This window comes from Salvelinus fontinalis, unplaced genomic scaffold (assembly GCF_029448725.1).
Source record: "Salvelinus fontinalis isolate EN_2023a unplaced genomic scaffold, ASM2944872v1 scaffold_0088, whole genome shotgun sequence".
Classification (NCBI taxonomy): domain Eukaryota; kingdom Metazoa; phylum Chordata; class Actinopteri; order Salmoniformes; family Salmonidae; genus Salvelinus; species Salvelinus fontinalis.
The window spans coordinates 366,106-385,794 of record NW_026600297.1 but is presented as its reverse complement, the minus strand read 5'-3'; the positions used below and the strand labels follow the sequence as shown (position 1 = coordinate 385,794).

At 42.8% G+C, this 19,689-nt stretch overlaps 2 protein-coding genes across 2 annotated transcripts in view; one reads left to right on the top strand and one right to left on the bottom strand.

Annotated features, from left to right (window-relative positions):
- LOC129843021 (voltage-dependent P/Q-type calcium channel subunit alpha-1A-like) overlaps positions 1–19,689 on the bottom strand; it is a gene marked incomplete at its 3' end in the record, with an annotated part of 132,241 nt that overhangs the window by 100,356 nt on the left and 12,196 nt on the right.
- LOC129843020 (uncharacterized) lies at positions 5,799–19,157 on the top strand. Its single transcript, XM_055911745.1, has 2 exons — positions 5,799–6,573; positions 14,609–19,157. Exons 1-2 carry the CDS (start codon positions 6,322–6,324, stop codon positions 15,332–15,334), a joined length of 978 nt encoding a protein of 325 aa, XP_055767720.1. The 5' UTR covers positions 5,799–6,321; the 3' UTR covers positions 15,335–19,157.

The window sequence follows — 19,689 nt, the reverse complement described above, 5'->3', positions numbered from 1 at the left end:
GTACAGACAGAGAGAGAGAGAGAGGAGGGGGTAGTGAAAGTGAAGAGTACAGACAGAGAGAGAGGAGGGGGTAGTGAAAGTGAAGGGTACAGACAGAGAGAGAGAGGAGGGGGTAGTGAAAGTGAAGGGTACAGACAGAGAGAGAGGAGGGGGTAGTGAAAGTGAAGGGTACAGACAGAGAGAGAGGAGGGGGTAGTGAAAGTGAAGAGTACAGACAGAGAGAGAGAGGAGGGGATAGTGAAAGTGAAGAGTACAGACAGAGAGAGAGAGGAGGGGGTAGTGAAAGTGAAGGGTACAGACAGAGAGAGTGGAGGGGGTAATGAAAGTGAAGGGTACAGACAGACAGAGAGGAGGGGGTAGTGAAAGTGAAGGGTACAGACAGACAGAGAGGAGGGGGTAGTGAAAGTGAAGGGTACAGACAGAGAGAGAAAGGAGGGGGTAGTGAAAGTGAAGAGTACAGACAGAGAGAGAGGAGGGGGTAGTGAAAGTGAAGGGTACAGACAGAGAGAGAGAGGAGGGGGTAGTGAAAGTGAAGGGTACAGACAGAGAGAGAGAGGAGGGGGTAGTGAAAGTGAAGGGTACAGACAGAGAGAGAGGAGGGGGTAATGAAAGTGAAGGGTACAGACAGACAGAGAGGAGGGGTTAGTGAAAGTGAAGGGTACAGACAGAGAGAGAGGAGGGGGTAGTGAAAGTGAAGGGTACAGACAGAGAGAGAGAGGAGGGGGTAGTGAAAGTGAAGGGTACAGACAGAGAGAGAGAGGAGGGGGTAGTGAAAGTGAAGGGTACAGACAGAGAGAGAGAGGAGGGGGTAGTGAAAGTGAAGGGTACAGACAGAGAGAGAGGAGGGGGTAATGAAAGTGAAGGGTACAGACAGAGAGAGAGGAGGGGGTAGTGAAAGTGAAGGGTACAGACAGAGAGAGAGAGGGAGCAAGAGAGAGAGAGAGAGTAGAATTACCTATCTAAACATGATATACACTGGTATTTGGTATTTGGTATTTTATTAGGATCTCCATTAACTGTTAGCAGCTACTCTTCCTGGGGTTCACACAAAACATGAAACATAATACAGAATGACATCATACAGAACATCAATAGACAATAACAGCTCAAGGACAGAACTACATACATTAAGAACGCCTTCCTAATATTGAGTTGCACCCCCTTTTGCCCTCAGAACAGCTTCATAAGGGCATGAACTCCACAAGGTATCGGAAGCTTTGCACAGGGATTCTGGCTCATGTTGACACAAATGCTTCACACAGTTGCGTCAAGTTAGAAAATCCAGCAGCGTTGCTGTTCATGACACACTCAAACCAGTGTGCCTGGCCCCTACAACCATACCCCGTTCAAAGGCACTTACATTTTTTGTCTTGCCTGTTCACCCTCTGAGTGCCACACATACACAATCTATGTCTCAAGTGTCTCAAGGCCAAGATCCTTATTTAACTTGTCTCCTCCCCTTCATCTACACTGATTGAAGTGGATTTAACAGGTGACAACAATACGGGATCATAGCTTTTAATCTGGAATCACCTGGTCAGTCTGTCATGGAAAGAGTTCCTAATGTTTTGTTCACTCAGTACATTCCCCAGTGCATTCGGAAAGTATTCAGGCCCCTTCCCTTTTTCCACATTTTGATACGTTACATCCTTATTCTAAAATGGATTAAATAAAAAAAAGTCTCATCAATCTACACACAATACTCCATAATGACAAAGTGCAAACAGGTTTTCAGAAATGTTTGCAAATGTATAACAAATAAAAAACAGAAATACCATATTTACATAAGTTTTCACACCCTTTTCTATGAGACACAAAATTGAGCTCAGGTGCATCCTTGTCACGCTCTGACCTTAGATATCTATGTTTTCTTTATATTTTGGTTAGGTCAGGGTGTGACGAGGGTGGGTACGCTAGTTTTTGTATTGTCTACGGGTTTTGTAAGTCTAGGGTATGTAGGTCTAGGTGATGTGTATGTTTATGGTGGCCTGATATGGTTCCCAATCAGAGGCAGCTGTTTGTCGTTGTCTCTGATTGGGGATCATGTTTAGGTAGCCATTTTCCCTTTTGTGTTCGTGGGTTCTTGTCTATGTGTAGTTGTCTGTCAGCACTTGTTTATATAGCTTCACGGTTCGTTTTGATATTTTGTTAGTTTGTTCAGTGTTCATTCTTTTAAATAAAGAAGAATGTACGTATACCACGCTGCGCCTTGGTCTCCTCCTTTTGACGGCCGTGACAATCCTGCTTCCATTGATCATCCGTGAGATGTTTCTACAGTTTGATTTGAGTCCACCTGGGGTAAACACAGTTGATTGGACATGATTGGAAAGGCAAACACCTGTCTAAATAAGGTCCAACAGTTGACAGTGCACGTCAGAGCAAAAACCAAGCCATGAGGTCGGAGGAATTGTCTGTAGAGATCCTAGACAGAATTGTGTTTAGGCACAGATCTGTGGAAGGGTACCAAAAATGTGTGCAGCATTGAAGGTCCCCAAGAACACAGTGGCCTCCATTGTTCTTGGAACCACCAAACTGAGCAATCAGGGGAGAAGGGCCTTGGTCAGGGAGGAGACCAATAACCCAATGGTCACTCTGACAGAGCTCCAGAGTTCCTCTGTGGAGTTGGGAGAACCTTCCAGAAGGACAACAATCTCTGCAGCACTCCACCAATCAGGTATTTATTTAGAGTGGCCAGACGGATGCCACTCCTTAGTAAAAGTCACATGACAGGCAGCTTGGAGTTCGCCAAAAGGCACCTAAAGGAATCCTAGACCATGAGAAACAAGATTCTCTGTTCTGATGAAACCAAGATTGAACTCTTTGGCCTGAATGCCAAGCGTCACTCTGGAGGTGGCAGCATCATGCAAGAGGGATGTTTTTCAGTGGCAGGGACAGGAAGACAGGATTGAGGGAAAGATGAACGGAGCAAAGCACAGAGTGATCCTTGATGAAAACCTGCTCCAGAGCGCTCAGGACCTCAGACGGGGGCAAAGATTCAACTTCTAACAGGACAACGACCCTAAGCACACATCCAAGACAACACAGGAGGAGTGGCTTCAGGACAAGTCTCTGAATGTCCATGAGTGGCCCAGCCAGAGCCCGGACTTGAACCTGATCGAACATCTCTGGAGAGACCTGAAAATAGCTGTGCAGCAACGCACCAAACCTGACAGAACTTGAGAGGATATGCAAGGAAGAATGGGAGAAACTCCCCAAATACAGGTGTGCCAAGCTTGTAGCATCATACCCAAGAAGACTCGAGACTGTAATCGCTGCCAAAGGTGCTTCAACAAAGTACTGAGTAAAGGGTCTGTAAATGTGATATTTCAGTATTTTATTTGTAATACATTTGTTAAAATGTTTTTAAAAACTGTCATTATGGGTATTGTGTGTATTGAGAGGGGAAATTATTTTATCAATTTTAAAATAAGGCTGTAACGTAATAAAATATGTAAAAAGTCAACGGGTCTGAATACTTTCCCAATGCACTGTATATCCACACTACAGATACTCATTACATGGGTGGGCCTGGCTAAGCTATAGCCAGGTCAAAGTAGCATGGTATTCAGACTGGGGGAATTTCCATTTCTAATGGATAATAAAGGCTGTGACGGTGAGGGAATTTTGGATGACGGTTATTGGTCAGACAAAATAACCGTGGTCATCGTAATAACTGTTCGAATAGCAACAATTATTTTAAAAAACAATATTATATATACAGTATATATTTATTTTTTTAAGATGCACATTTTCTTCAGTCAGCTGCTCGTTTTACAAAATTAAATAAGCAAATATGTAAACTGCGGATATAACCAAGTCAACCCGCCCTGCGGATATAACCAAGTCAACCCGTCCTGCGGATATAACCAAGTCAACCCGCCCTACGGATATAACCAAGTCAACCCGCCCTGCGGATATAACCAAGTCAACCCGCCCTGCGGATATAACCAAGTCAACCCGTCCTGCGGATATAACCAGGTCAACCCGTCCTGCGGATATAACCAAGTCAACCCGCCCTGCGGATATAACCAAGTCAACCCGCCCTGCGGATATAACCAAGTCAACCCGCCCTACGGATATAACCAAGTCAACCCGCCCTGCGGATATAACCAAGTCAACCCGCCCTGCGGATATAACCAAGTCAACCCGCCCTACGGATATAACCAAGTCAACCCGCCCTACGGATATAACCAAGTCAACCCGCCCTGCGGATATAACCAAGTCAACCCGCCCTGCGGATATAACCAAGTCAACCCGCCCTACGGATATAACCAAGTCAACCCGCCCTGCGGATATAACCAAGTCAACCCGCCCTGCGGATATAACCAAGTCAACCCGCCCTGCGGATATAACCAAGTCAACCCGCCCTACGGATATAACCAAGTCAACCCGCCCTGCGGATATAACCAAGTCAACCCGCCCTACGGATATAACCAAGTCAACCCGCCCTGCGGATATAACCAAGTCAACCCGCCCTGCGGATATAACCAAGTCAACCCGCCCTACGGATATAACCAAGTCAACCCGCCCTACGGATATAACCAAGTCAACCCGCCCTGCGGATATAACCAAGTCAACCCGCCCTGCGGATATAACCAAGTCAACCCGCCCTACGGATATAACCAAGTCAACCCGCCCTACGGATATAACCAAGTCAACCCGCCCTACGGATATAACCAAGTCAACCCGCCCTGCGGATATAACCAAGTCAACCCGCCCTGCGGATATAACCAAGTCAACCCGCCCTACGGATATAACCAAGTCAACCCGCCCTACGGATATAACCAAGTCAACCCGCCCTGCGGATATAACCAAGTCAACCCGCCCTGCGGATATAACCAAGTCAACCCGCCCTGCGGATATAACCAAGTCAACCCGCCCTGCGGATATAACCAAGTCAACCCGCCCTGCGGATATAACCAAGTCAACCCGCCCTGCGGATATAACCAAGTCAACCCGCCCTGCGGATATAACCAAGTCAACCCGTCCTGCGGATATAACCAAGTCAACCCGCCCTGCGGATATAACCAAGTCAACCCGCCCTGCGGATATAACCAAGTCAACCCGCCCTGCGGATATAACCAAGTCAACCCGCCCTGCGGATATAACCAAGTCAACCCGCCCTGCGGATATAACCAAGTCAACCCGCCCTGCGGATATAACCAAGTCAACCCGCCCTGCGGATATAACCAAGTCAACCCGCCCTGCGGATATAACCAAGTCAACCCGCCCTGCGGATATAACCAAGTCAACCCGCCCTGCGGATATAACCAAGTCAACCCGCCCTGCGGATATAACCAAGTCAACCCGCCCTACGGATATAACCAAGTCAACCCGCCCTGCGGATATAACCAAGTCAACCCGCCCTGCGGATATAACCAAGTCAACCCGTCCTGCGGATATAACCAAGTCAACCCGCCCTACGGATATAACCAAGTCAACCCGCCCTGCGGATATAACCAAGTCAACCCGCCCTATGGATATAACCAAGTCAACCCGCCCTGCGGATATAACCAAGTCAACCCGCCCTACGGATATAACCAAGTCAACCCGTCCTGCGGATATAACCAAGTCAACCCGCCTTACGGATATAACCAAGTCAACCCGTCCTGCGGATATAACCAAGTCAACCCGCCCTACGGATATAACCAAGTCAACCCGCCCTGCGGATATAACCAAGTCAACCCGTCCTGCGGATATAACCAAGTCAACCCGTCCTGCGGATATAACCAAGTCAACCCGCCCTGCGGATATAACCAAGTCAACCCGCCCTGCGGATATAACCAAGTCAACTGTGGTAGTGTAGTAAATTGTGGTAGTGTAGTAATAAAATAAGACACATGGATAAAAATATGGAGACATAGGACAGCTGAACATTAAAGTAATGGACTACATGTTTACATTGATTATGAGACTGTGGTAATGGAAATTTCCTAAGGGACGTTCTGGCTCTTGTATTTTCTCCATTGTGCTGACAGACTGACTAGACATGTCAGTTCCTGGGCACTTAGACCCACTAGACATATAGTCTGACCAGTCCATTATGTACACACATGTCAGAAAGATAGGCGCTTAAAGAAATTGGACACTAAACACATAGTCTGCTGATTCTTTAAAGAGATACACATGTCAGAGAAATATGTGTTTAGGGCACTTAGACCCACTAGACATATAGTCTGACCAGTCCATTATGTACATACATGTCAGACACATAGGCTTAAAGAAAGTTGAGACACTGGGATAGAGGGTCTGGCCACCATGATAAACTGATTGAAAGCAGATGGTGGTGAATGACTTCATCGGGGATGAGCATAATATTATATGGGTATAAATATAAAGGACTGGACTTCGGAGGAGTGTGTGTTCCGCGGACATTCCAAATTGCAATACAATTGTAATAAAAACATTTATTTGAGTTTTACAAAAGTTCTTGTAAGAGTTATATTTGAAGTGATTTTCCACGACAGAACTTGGCGAGCTTGGCCAGGAGTGACAGGGACGGGGACGTTCTTGGCTGATGACGGGTTCTTTGGACAGTCTGACAAACAAGGGTGGCCGCCCAACTATAATAAGGTAAGCAAGTTCTTACAATAGTTGAAATGTTTGTGTAGATTGCTTCAGAGTTCCTGTCTCAGCGCGAGGAATGTCATGTAGGTCTCTCTCTCAAATTTCCTAAAAACGATAAAAACGAAAGAGCTTTTGAATTCAAATAAATGTGCATGCATGTGTGAATTTGGGTTTTGTATGAATGCGCATGTCTAGAGATTGAGTGAACTGGAACTGTGAACTTCGCTTGTGTTGGGTGTTTGGCTGGGGGGAGCGGGCATTTGTTCTGGTTGGACTGCTCGAGACGGGCTCATGTGTCTGGTTTGATTGGGGGAGTTGTTCCGTCTGATTCTGCTTGGCCGGGTTCGACCGTATCAGGATCTGTTTTGGGATGTGCGTAAACACACCTCAGTCAACCTGAGCGGGCGACTCGTGTCGAGTGTGTGTGATTCGGACTGCCCCTCTCGTCGGACCATTCATTTTGAGCAGCCTTGTGTGGGCTGATCAGCGCGACTGTTTGTACTCTCTAGTTGAGCGGCTGGGCTCAGGCGCAGGGCTACAACTGGCAGTTTATACGATTAAAAGCATAAATCAGTAGATAAATAATAGGTAGAAAATCCTGTGATACCTCTTCAATAAAATTAGTAGAAGGAATGCTTGGACAGGTTACTTATGAATAACGGCTCTAAAGATAACAGAGAACTGAATAAATAAGTAATTAGGAATTCACGATACCGCTCTTTAAAAAAGGAACATTTTTAAGGAGGTCTGATTGGGTGGGATATTTACAGCAGAATAGTCTGTGGGTGAATATTTAGTAAATAAATACTTCATGGCTACCGCCCCAGAATGGGGGACTGAACGGATGAATATTTAGAAGGCAGAAAGAACGTTAGCCCGATTGTGCGGCGTTCAACTGCAAAAGTAGCTTATAAATATTAGGTTGTAGGAAGAACGTTAGCCCGATTGTGCGGCGTTCAACTGCAAAAGTAGCTTATAAATATTAGGTTGTAGGAAAAACGTTTGCCCGATTGTGCGGCGTTCAACTGCAAAAGTAGTTAATAAGGTCAAAACATAAATCAGTAGTTAACAAAAATATTTAATGGTTAACGCTCTGAAAGGAGGACTGTACGGATGAATATTTAGAACGTTTGCCCGATTGTGCGGCGTTCAAATGCAAAAGAAATCCTGCGAATAAAAAACCGCTCTGTCTAGCTAACAGGGTTTTGTAATTCAGTAGGTCACGCCACAATACTACTCGAACGAAAGAAGAAAAGATCAGTATTGGGGGTTTGGGTAGGATATGAAGACAAGCTGATCCGATTAGACAGTAGTCTCTCGTCATATCGTAGAAATCCAATTAGCCTAGGCTTATGTTGAAGAAAGGGATTAAGTCAATAAAGACAGACTGCAAGTTGTTTTTAGGTGAAAACAAAGTGATTGAATGAACGAATGGAAAAATAAACGAATGTATGAAAATACTGTAAGAGAATGAGTGGATCTATGTAGACAGAACATAAGGAAAGACAGGCTGTGTGTGTGTAGGCAAACGTCCAGAAGAGGGAGCGCGCAGCCTTCCTGTGACAGAGTAGAAGGTTGAGGAAGGGTGCCTCTAACTACTTAGATAGAGGGAGCTGAATTAAGAAACGTCGAAGTAAAATAAGTTGTAAATCAAGGATAAAAACACAGATGTGACAAAGTAATAAGCGATCATAGTAGAATACTAAAAAAGGTGTCAAAACAAATAATAAATAAAAATACTTAAAAAGGCGTTAACCGAATATTATAAATACGGTTAGTACATTGAGTAACAAAAGAGAAAACAGAATCGCCGATAAATTGAAAGTATACTATAAAGTTAAAAACGAATCTAGGTAGGTTAAGATAAATAGTGGAATCCAGGACATAAAGAATTCACGTACGGTGAAACAGGCCATAAATCACTCTGTGTCTACAGAAGTTACAGTCTAAAAATAGCCTGAAGAGCAGAGAGGGGTGCAAAATCGAGTGGCCAGAATATAAAGGGGAGGCTTGACTCACTAATCAATTGAATATAGAATCAACCAATAAGGAACATGAAGTAGAGGTAAGAAAGTATAAACAATATAAATAAATAAAGGTAAAGATAAGGTATTAAAAAGAAATCATAAAAATTGATTAGAACTATAATAAAATGAATAGAACACCAGTAGAGATCTTAGGGGCAAGGCATCCCTTGAGTAAAAAAGAAATAATAAAAACTTCAATGAAATGGGAAAAACGCACAAGAAAACTAAGTACCAAATGGCCAGCGGTGGGAACATTGGATGTCTCTGTGTGTGAGGAAATGGAGACACTAATAAAGAACCACAAACCAAATGACAAGAAACAAAAAAGAAGAAATAAACGAGAAAGAGAGAATGAAATACTAAAAATGTTCAAAGAAGAAGGATCTGGTTTGTTGAAAAGCATGAAAACGGCAAGAGAAATGCTGAAGAAAGATGACAAAACAATGAAAAAGAAAAAAGAATGGATGTCTAACCCCCCACCTTATTTCAATGGACAATTTCCAATGATAAAGGGTCATTTGGATATACAAGGCGACATAGAAGTAACAGAAGGAGAAGAAAGGGAGGAGTCTGAAGCAGCATGTGCATCATCTTATTCAACAGAAAAGGACCAGAAAAAGACTACAAAAGAGTCTAGGATTGAGGGAGATGGCTTTAATTGTTATGGGGGTTTAAGAAAGGCTCTGGCAGCATTAGAAACAGCAAGAGTAGATAAGGAGTTATCGGAAGAAGAAGAGGAATATAGTGACAGACACTATAGGGACGGACTAGAAGAAGAGGGTCAATTACTTGGACAAAAAATAGATAAGGAATTGGAACTATTAAAGTCAAAACTAGAAGAAAGTAAGAGAAGACTAAAAAAACAAGAAAAAGCTCGGGCCCGCAGCACAAATAAGGACATAACTGATGATTTGTCTGAAGACTACCCCAGGGCTCGTAGAGAAGGGTCAAGAAAAGAATCTGGCTTTTATGGAAAACAATGTCCGATTCTGATAAAAGGCGATCAGGGACATTATACGCCATGGGCTACACAGGATTTAGAAGGTTTGGTTGTTCGTCTGCCAGATTTACATGAGGGGGCAGGTAAATGGATCAGAACCTTTGAAGAACATACAGTGGGGAAATTGCTGGCGGTGGGGGACATAAGGGCACTACTGGCCAGGGTGACGAGTATGCATACTATGGGAGAGATCATGCAGGACGGTGGCATCGATGGTGCAGGTGGGGGAGTGATAAATGATGGATTACTGTTCGACAGATACAGACCAGCCATCTGGCGTGCTTTAAGAGAAACATATCCAACAAAAGTGGATCCCAAAGCACTAAGAGGTGAAGATATCGGAGCCACAGAAAACCCAGCTACCTACCTACATGGACAGTTGAAAAGGTGGAGGATGGAAACAGAGCAAGACCCTGAGGGCAATGAACTAATGACAACTATGTTCCGAAATTCAATAATAGAAGCCATGCCCCAGCCAGTAAAGAGCAGGCTGGAGGATGTGGTGGGACTCACATCAAAACCCTACAGGGAATTCTGTGACTACGTGGTCCATGCAGTAGAGAAACACAGAAAAGATGAACAGAGACAGATGGATCAAGGAAAAGACATTCAGAGAAAACTGATCCAGCTGCAGTTGGATGAACTAACCAACAAAGGGAAGAAGAAAGTCCAGGCTGTCGTCACTACCCCTGGGCCAAAGATGGGAACAATGGCTGCTGATTCCCCAGGAGAGCCACAGCTGTTCGGCCCTGGGCAGGCCCAAGTGTCAACTGCACCGCCAGTAGTAAATGTGTACACACAGCCCCCGATTTGGAATGGGGGGAAAAAACAACAGAAAACTGTACAATTTGATAAAGGCAAGGGATCTGTAGACTCTCGAGGGCCACCTGGCACCTGTTGGGGATGTAGGAAAACAGGACACAACAGGCGAGAGTGCCCTACACGCCCATGGCAGAATCGGACTGAGGGAAATAGAAATAGTAGATCGCCACCGACGAATAATGCCCCAAACTTCCAACAAAATCAGAATAGTTGGAATCAAAATAACGACTGGCGGGGCAACCCTAGCCAACCTTCAGGTCCTGTGAACACATGGTCAGGGCCTAATCAACAAAACTAGGGATGCCCAGGGAATCCCAAAGGGGAGGGTCAGTTTCCAATAATAACAACAAGGGCTGATCAAGAACCTATACTGCAGGTTCAAATAGAAAACAGAGGTACACCCATGATGATAGATACTGGAGCTACTTACACATGTGTGAGTCCAAATTATGCCTCTCATCTCCCCATGTCTGGTAAATATGCCAAAACAATAGGATTCTCGGGAAATACGCAGTTAATTCCAATGACCGCTCCAGTTCGGCTAACGACTGATGGTAAATCAGTCACAATTCCAATTTTAGTGTCAGATCAAACACCAGTTAATCTATTAGGAAGAGACGCACTATGCAAGATGGGCCTACAAATTAAATGTTCTCCTGATGGAGTAATAATTGAAAAAACAGGATTACAATTACCGGTGATGGGTACAGAAGGAACAGCTAATGTATATTGGCTAGGAGGCATTGAAGTAGATGTAGATAGAACTGTCAGGAAATGGGGTAAATTCATCCAGGCCCAAATACCTAAAGCAGTTAGAGCTAAATCTGAGTATCATTGCACAATGCAATTTGACCCACATCAGGACCCATTGCTTGAACAACTTTGGGTTATGGGGGCATATGGAAGGAAAGCACCAATAATGTCTCAAATTATAGTTATTGGAAAGCAGGGAGCCGCAATGGATGTGATGGATGGAGACGGGTCTGAATTTGTGCAGAAATGGTTCAATGTCTCTGACTCTGTCCCTCACATTACATTACTGGTAAATCAGGGTTATACATCTAAAGATCTAGGATCAATGATGAAGGAAGTTGGGAAAGAGAAGTGGGATAAAACTGACAATCCACTAATCTTTCATTCAAAAGATAAATCATTCATCAAAATAGTTACCACTACTATGTTGATAGGTGATCCAAGGGAGGTAGAGGTTAGTGCAGGCCAGCAGGTAGTGTTAGGTGAAGGAATAGGATTAATCAGTGAACATAGAGCAGAGATGGAGAAAACCATACCAACTGAGGTATGGTCGCAACATGATACAGACGTAGGACTAGTTAAATCTGCTAGTCCCGTTTCTGTCAAAATAAAGCCTAATGCCAAACTTCCATGGAAAACCCAGTATCCTATGAAGCCTGAGGCTGAAGAAGGAATAAGATTGACAATAGAAGGACTGCTCAGGGCAGGAGTATTGATAGAGATGCCCAGTGGTTGCAATACACCCTTGCTACCTGTTCTTAAAGCCGATGGTAAAAAATGGAGACTGGTCCATGACTTAAGAGCTGTTAACGATATAGTGCAGGATTGTCCTGCTGAAGTCCCAAACCCTCACACACTGCTGACCAATGTTCCCCCGGAGGCCAAATACTTCACGGTTATTGACCTATGTGGAGCGTTTTTTAGTATACCCCTGGCGGAGGAGTGCAGACATTTGTTTGCATTTAGATATAGGGGCAAAACTCTGTCTTATACTCGGACCCCACAGGGTTTTAAGGATAGTCCGCATTTTTTCAATCAGATATTGAGAGCAGACCTGGAGGAATTAATGTTAGATGGTACATTGATCCAATATGTGGATGACCTGTTGATCTGTGCTTCAACTTTGGAGCAATGTCACTCTGACTCACTAAAAGTACTGCGGCGACTAGCAGAGGGGGGACACAAAGTCTCTAAAACAAAACTACAGTACTGTCAACCACAGGTTGAGTACTTAGGCAGAACAATAGCTCATGGAACTAAGGCAATAGCTCCTGGACAGCTAGAGGGTATTAGCAAAGCACCATTACCACAAACAGTAGCCCAAATGATGACCTTTTTGGGAATGACAGGGTTTAGTTCTGATTGGATAGAAGAGTATGTAGTTAAAACAGCTCCTCTGAGAGAAATAATGAAAGAAGCTGGACAGCTTAATCTAAGAGCAAGACTAGATTGGAACACTGATGCGTTGGTTGCATTTGAAACACTTAAAACAGAAATGCAAACAGCACCAGCTCTAGCCACCCCAGATTACACTAAACCATTCTTGTTATACGTCTCAAACAGGTGCAACAATTATGCAGCAGCTGTTCTTATGCAAGAAACTTGTAGTGGTAGGAAGAAACAACCTATTGCCTATTATAGCTCTAAATTAGATCCGGTAGCTCAGGGATACCCACCGTGTTATCAGGGATTAGCTGCATTGCATTATGCATATGACAAAGCATCAACTATAACCATGGGGTATCCGGTAATTATCAGCACCCATCATAAAATAGTGGAGTTGATAGAACAGGGTAAATTTGTGTTAACTAATGCAAGGACGATGGATTATATGAGCTTACTCACGTATCCAGACGTTCTCATTAAAAGATGTAACACTGTGAATCCAGCAGAAAGGATTCCATTTGATTTTGAAGGAGAAGCACATGATTGTGTAGCCGAGGCTTTAACATTTACCAAACTACGTCCAGACTTAGAATCAATTCCATTAATAGGTCAAGAGGGATATGACCTGGAAAGTTACTTTGTAGATGGTTCTTGTTTTAAAGATTATATGGGTAATCATGCAGGGTTTGCGGTAGTTAAGCAAAAGGGGAAAGCTTTCACTGAGGAAATATTAGAGCATTGTCCTCAGCCTTGCTCTGCCCAGCTAGCTGAATTGCAGGCTCTGACTGCAGCATGTGGGCTGGGAAGAGGTAAAACAGTTAATATCTATACTGATTCCGCTTACGCACACGGCGTATGCCATTTGTTTGGTGCAGTCTGGAAACAGAGAGGATTTCAAAAGAGTGATGGAACTCCCATCCAACATCATGCACAAATTGTTAAATTAATGACAGCATTAATGTATCCTCGGAAACTAGCAATAATCAAGTGTCAAGCGCACAGAAAAGGCAATGATTTTGTAATTAGGGGCAATAATGCAGCAGATGAAGCTGCCAAGAAAGCATCCAAATGCATTGTCCCAATTCTCATTGCACCATTAATGGACATGGTTGCTATTGCACCTATTACATCTCCTACTGAGCTAATTCAAATTCAGGCTCGTGCTGGAATTACTGAACAAAATACCTGGCTACAGAGGGGGGCCTCTGTAGATAGACATGGGATATGGAGAACACATGATGGTGCCATATTAGCCACCACCACTCTACTGACGCTACTTATTAATGATGCACATGATATTGATCATTGTGCAAGGGGGGAGGTGATAAGAAAAATCAAACAACAAGGTTTTTGGTCACCATATCTACAGGCAACAGTAGATGAGATTTTGTCAAAATGTGAAATATGTGCAAAAAACAACATACGTAAAGGTATAGCTACGCCTATAGGTCACATACCGGTTCCAGAAGGCCCGTTTAGACATATTGTGATGGACTATGTAGACATGATAAAACCTATACGGGGTAAAAGGTACATGTTAGTTATCATAGACAGGTTCAGCAGATGGGTAGAAGCAGTACCATCGGTGGATCAGGGGTCAGGAACAGTGATAAAATTCTTATCAACAGAAGTAATTCCCAGATTCGGGATTCCGTCCGAAATTAGCTCAGACAATGGTTCAGCGTTTATACAAAAAGTTGTAAAAACAATAATACAGCAGCTAAGGATGAAACAAAGGCTGGGATGTGTCTATCATCCTCAATCGCAGGGGATGGTTGAGAGAGTTAACGGTTTTCTGAAAAACAAGATAACAAAGATTTGTAGATCTACAGGGCTTAATTGGGTGGATGCTTTACCGCTTGCACTAATGAGTTGCCGCATGGAAACTAACAGAAACACGCATCTATCGCCGCATGAAATGCTTACGGGTCGACCCATGCCTATACCAATGTTAGGAGGACTGTATAAAGGTCCCTCCTTGGATATATTGCAAAGTGAATTAAAATCATATGTGATGTACCTAACCAAAATACACAAAGCTATATATTCACAGGAGAAAAAGACGGTGCCGGAGCCTGGACCTGAGGGACATCTCCCAGTGATACCAGGGGATCTGGTCTACGTTCGAGTGTTTCGAAGGAAGTGGGATCAGCCGAGGAGAGAAGGACCCTACGAAGTGGCAACAGCCACAAAAACAGCAGTCCAAGTGAAAGGAAGCAAGACGTGGTACCATCTAAACCACTGCACACGAGTCCCAACAGAGAAAAGGATACAACCACATAGAGATGAGAACACAGAGGATGCTGATACACCAGGCGGGAGCCCGGAGGGAGCAGGAGCAGAGGAAACGATCGAAACGCCAGGGAGGAGTCAAGAAAATGGCAGACCAGATACAAGCCAAGATACGACGAGTGCATCAACTAAAGCTCTCAGAAGAAGTACCAGGGGAAAAAAGTCTGAACAGGAAAGGGAAAAACAACCAAAGCTTCCTCAGGTATGGTCAGAAAGCCCAGAAATGGGGGGGAGTAACATGCCTGTTGCTCCTGATGACATACCTGCTGTGGCAGACCTCTTTGACAGAAGCCCTCCACAGTGGGATCCCGAAGTACCACCTGCAGAATGGGAACATCTCTTCCCTGAAATTGATACCCTTCCAGATGAAAGCCCAGTCCGGCCTGAGGAGGGAGCCTCAGGGGAAGAAAGAGGAAGAGAAGCCTCACGAGAAAGGGAAGGGGATTTCCCCACAATTGACTTTTCAACTCTTGAAGGGTCCCCCTAACAAACAATTGAAGTTAGAATGGCAGAAAAAAGACATTGACATAGCAAAAGTGATAATGAATACTAGTACAGAAATAACAGACTCACACATGATCAAGAAGTATGGTGGAAGCAGGAAAAGAAGAGAGGAATCAGCCGAACAATTAAAAAGGACTGACCAGGTTAGAATCTCTGTTCCACCTCAACTCATAACTGAAATAGGAGAGCAGAAGACAATCTCAATCAAAAGGATCAAGCCTCTACCTGAGATTGCATTCTGTGGATGGACACATCACCAAACAAAGGGAGAAGTCATTTGGGACCCAAAAGGATGTGACCTGACAGTAACCAAAGAAGCAGACGAGTGGGTGCTCACCATGAATCAGATTGAACCAGTTGAAGGTGAAGAATTAATAGTTGAAATAACAAGAACCAGATGGACCGAAGGGAGTAGCACCACAGTCATTAGAATTGGTCCTACGCCAATACCTAAACAGGAAGAGCCGGTGATAACTAAAACGACAACAACAGTGGAAACTGCTGCAAGGATTACAGCAGTTACTACCAAGGTATCATCCATTGCCATTAACAAACAGTCCAATGTACCCACAAAGAAACCTGAGGCATCAGAACCAGAAGGGTTTTTTACTGACATTTGGAACTTTCTAAAAAACACTAACAATCGGCCTCTAGAAAAGGACAATGTGAATTCAACTGATGCTTTAACTTCAGAACTATACAAGGACAAATCATTGAAGAAATTAGTAGGAAATGAATGGTATGAATGGGCTCAATATACAGCAATGAAATTAAAATTGACAAATTGCTTACTATGTGCACCCTCTCCGCTGACAGAATTAGTGGTGGTACCAAATCCTTATGATTACAAGGATTGTGCTGATTTTAATAAGAACTTTTGTCATTTGAGTAGACCAGAAAGGCCTTATTGCCCAGCTGAATGTTTGTCATATTTGGGTAATCCATATTATCATCAGTATTACAATCAAACTGGTTGGGGTAAGTGGTGTAAAGAATTGGATATAAGAATGGAAGTACAGAAGCTAGAGGTCCCACATAAATATCGGATAGATTATCAACAAACATATGAATGTTTTAACAGCACAAAAGGACAGAATGGGATAGGGAAGTTTAAAGGTGAGTGTGAGATCACATGGCACTTAACTACGGATACCACATGGAATGCAGACACTCCAAGAAGGGCTACTTATCAAGCAGCTGGAAGTTGGGTGGGAAAAGTAGTCATTCATGATAGTTGTCAAAATCAAACTCTAGCACTACCCTTAATTGCACCGTATGAAGAACAGACCAAGGTAGTTGCAGATTTCTTCTGGATATGTGGGGGGAATAGATTAAGGGCAACATTGCCAAAGGGATGGACAGGCCTCTGTGCAAGAGTTAGGTTGATTCAACAGATAACTATCACTGAATGGGATCCTAGTGATGCTAGGCAACTAAATACTAAAAATAGAGTAAAAAGAGAATATAAGTCTGACCCCAAGGTCTATTTGGATGCAATAGGTCAACCTAGAGGTGTTCCTAATGAGTACAAAGCAAGAGATGAGATTAAATCAGGATTTGAATCAATCTTTTTGTGGATAACACCTAATAAGAATTTAGAGTGGATTAATTATATTTACTATAACCAACAGAGATTCATTAACTATACCGACTCGGCTCTAACAGCGTTGGGGGAACAGGTACAGGCTACCAGTAAAATGACTTGGCAAAACAGACAGGCTCTTAATTGGCTATTAGCAGAGAAAGGTGGAGTTTGTGTTATGTTTGGAGATGATTGTTGCACTTTTATTCCCAATAACACTGCGCCTAATGGATCCTTCGCAATCGCTATGGCTAAACTTAAAGGTTTACGAGCAGAGGTTAAGGCAAATGCTGGGTTTGACTCTCATGTTTGGGATTGGTTGGATCTAGCATTAGGAAAGTGGGGAGTTATGTTTGCTAAAATGGCTATTATGCTGGGAGGAGGGTTATTGGCTCTGGGTATTGTATTTTGTTGTGTTTTACCCTTGGTAAAATCACTTGTGGTCCAGACAACAGTCAAACAGATGTCTGTAAGGAGTGCTGACCCTCCTGTGGTAATTAATCCTGTACCTGGAAGCCCAGGTCATTATACTAATAGATATGGAAAGCCATGTAATGCGGTTGGTGGACCTCTGGACTGCCCCTTTGGCAATCCAAACTGTCTCTATGGAGTGATGCCGGGAGGTGGTTATGCTTGCCATGATTTCAGTAAGGATGGTCTACCTGTATATGCTGTATTCCCAAATTCAGACGAATGTCTACTGGTACATGTCCACAAAGAGTGTCATTTGCGCCGTAAGTGCAAGTGGTGCACAAAATTTAATGTGGAAGGCCATGACCATCACGGAGACCCCGTGTTTTGCGCAAAATGTCAAAGAGGTGATTGTAGAATCTGTCAGGATGAGGATTGTGCTCCTATGTAAGGATTTTAGTATATCTATGTTTGTTTAAGGCCTTGTGTTTTTGTATGTTTGGTTGAATTTTTAGATATATATATCAATGAATATATATATGGTTTTCTTTAATTAAAGCTAGTTATGCCTTCTAAAAACTAGGTTAATTTCAAAAACATGTTAGGTAACAGAGGGTATTCCGGTTACAAGTGTCTATGGACCATGTCCTTAATCTTCTAAACAAAGGTTGATATCAGTTGATATCACTTTATTAGAGAGGTGTCTGCGAGGGAGGATCATGTTGAAATGCTTAAATTTAGAATGATGTTGTGTCAATTTTCTTTTGTAACTGCATGTAGGTCTTTGATTTTTTTTTGATTATTCATTTATTATTATATTCATTGGATTGTTTAAATTTTTAATTTTCACATAACTGAGATAAACTCAGGCAAGGCTAAGTACCTACACGCTCATGCTTCATCAAATATGTCATATTTTATCTTTCTAATTTTAATGTTTCTAATTAGATCTTTTACTCTTATGAAAATTAGAGATGTTTGGTCTAGTTAGGTTTTCTTTAATGTTTCTGATTGGATCTTTTACTCCTATTTCACATTGGAGATGTTTGGTCTAGTTGGTTTATATGCTTCACTTTGTTTTTATTTTTTGTATTTTCTTGATTATTATAGGTATTCTCATTTACTATCCCAAAGTCTTATTTGTATCATTTATGTGGCTAAATAGCCCCAGAGGGGGGATTGTGGTAGTGTAGTAAATTGTGGTAGTGTAGTAATAAAATAAGACACATGGATAAAAATATGGAGACATAGGACAGCTGAACATTAAAGTAATGGACTACATGTTTACATTGATTATGAGACTGTGGTAATGGAAATTTCCTAAGGGACGTTCTGGCTCTTGTATTTTCTCCATTGTGCTGACAGACTGACTAGACATGTCAGTTCCTGGGCACTTAGACCCACTAGACATATAGTCTGACCAGTCCATTATGTACACACATGTCAGAAAGATAGGCGCTTAAAGAAATTGGACACTAAACACATAGTCTGCTGATTCTTTAAAGAGATACACATGTCAGAGAAATATGTGTTTAGGGCACTTAGACCCACTAGACATATAGTCTGACCAGTCCATTATGTACATACATGTCAGACACATAGGCTTAAAGAAAGTTGAGACACTGGGATAGAGGGTCTGGCCACCATGATAAACTGATTGAAAGCAGATGGTGGTGAATGACTTCATCGGGGATGAGCATAATATTATATGGGTATAAATATAAAGGACTGGACTTCGGAGGAGTGTGTGTTCCGCGGACATTCCAAATTGCAATACAATTGTAATAAAAACATTTATTTGAGTTTTACAAAAGTTCTTGTAAGAGTTATATTTGAAGTGATTTTCCACGACACAACCCGCCCTGCGGATATAACCAAGTCAACCCGCCCTACGGATATAACCAAGTCAACCCGCCCTGCGGATATAACCAAGTCAACCCGCGCATCACTATCGGGGACAACTGTAATATTTTGGTAACACTTTATGTTAAGGGACCTAATGAACAATGTATAAGGCATTTATATATTGTGTGTTCATCATTTATTATTCATTACTCCCGCATGTATAAACCATTTACTAATCATTACATAAAGATGTGGTCTTGGATCTTAAGAACAACCAATTCGTAACATATTGAATGAATTGGATTCGTAACATTTCATACGAATTGCCCAAAAAATGTAAATAATAATAATAACAAAAATAGAATTGCAGACGTAGTAAAAGAATGGATGACATAGTACTGAAAAAACGGGGATCGCTTTGGCTCATGAGCACCACTTTCGAAACTACTGGCTGAAATTGTACAAAAGTCCCTAATCTAAAGTAAGCGCTATTTATACTT

Excerpts from the sequence above, each read along its gene's own strand:
- LOC129843020 (XM_055911745.1), top strand. The coding sequence starts at position 6,322 with ATGGGTATAAATATAAAGGACTGGACTTCGGAGGAGTGTGTGTTCCGC. Across the intron at positions 6,574-14,608 it reads GGCCGCCCAACTATAATAAG|GAGAAAAAGACGGTGCCGGA; the intron begins GTAAGCAAGTTC and ends ATATATTCACAG.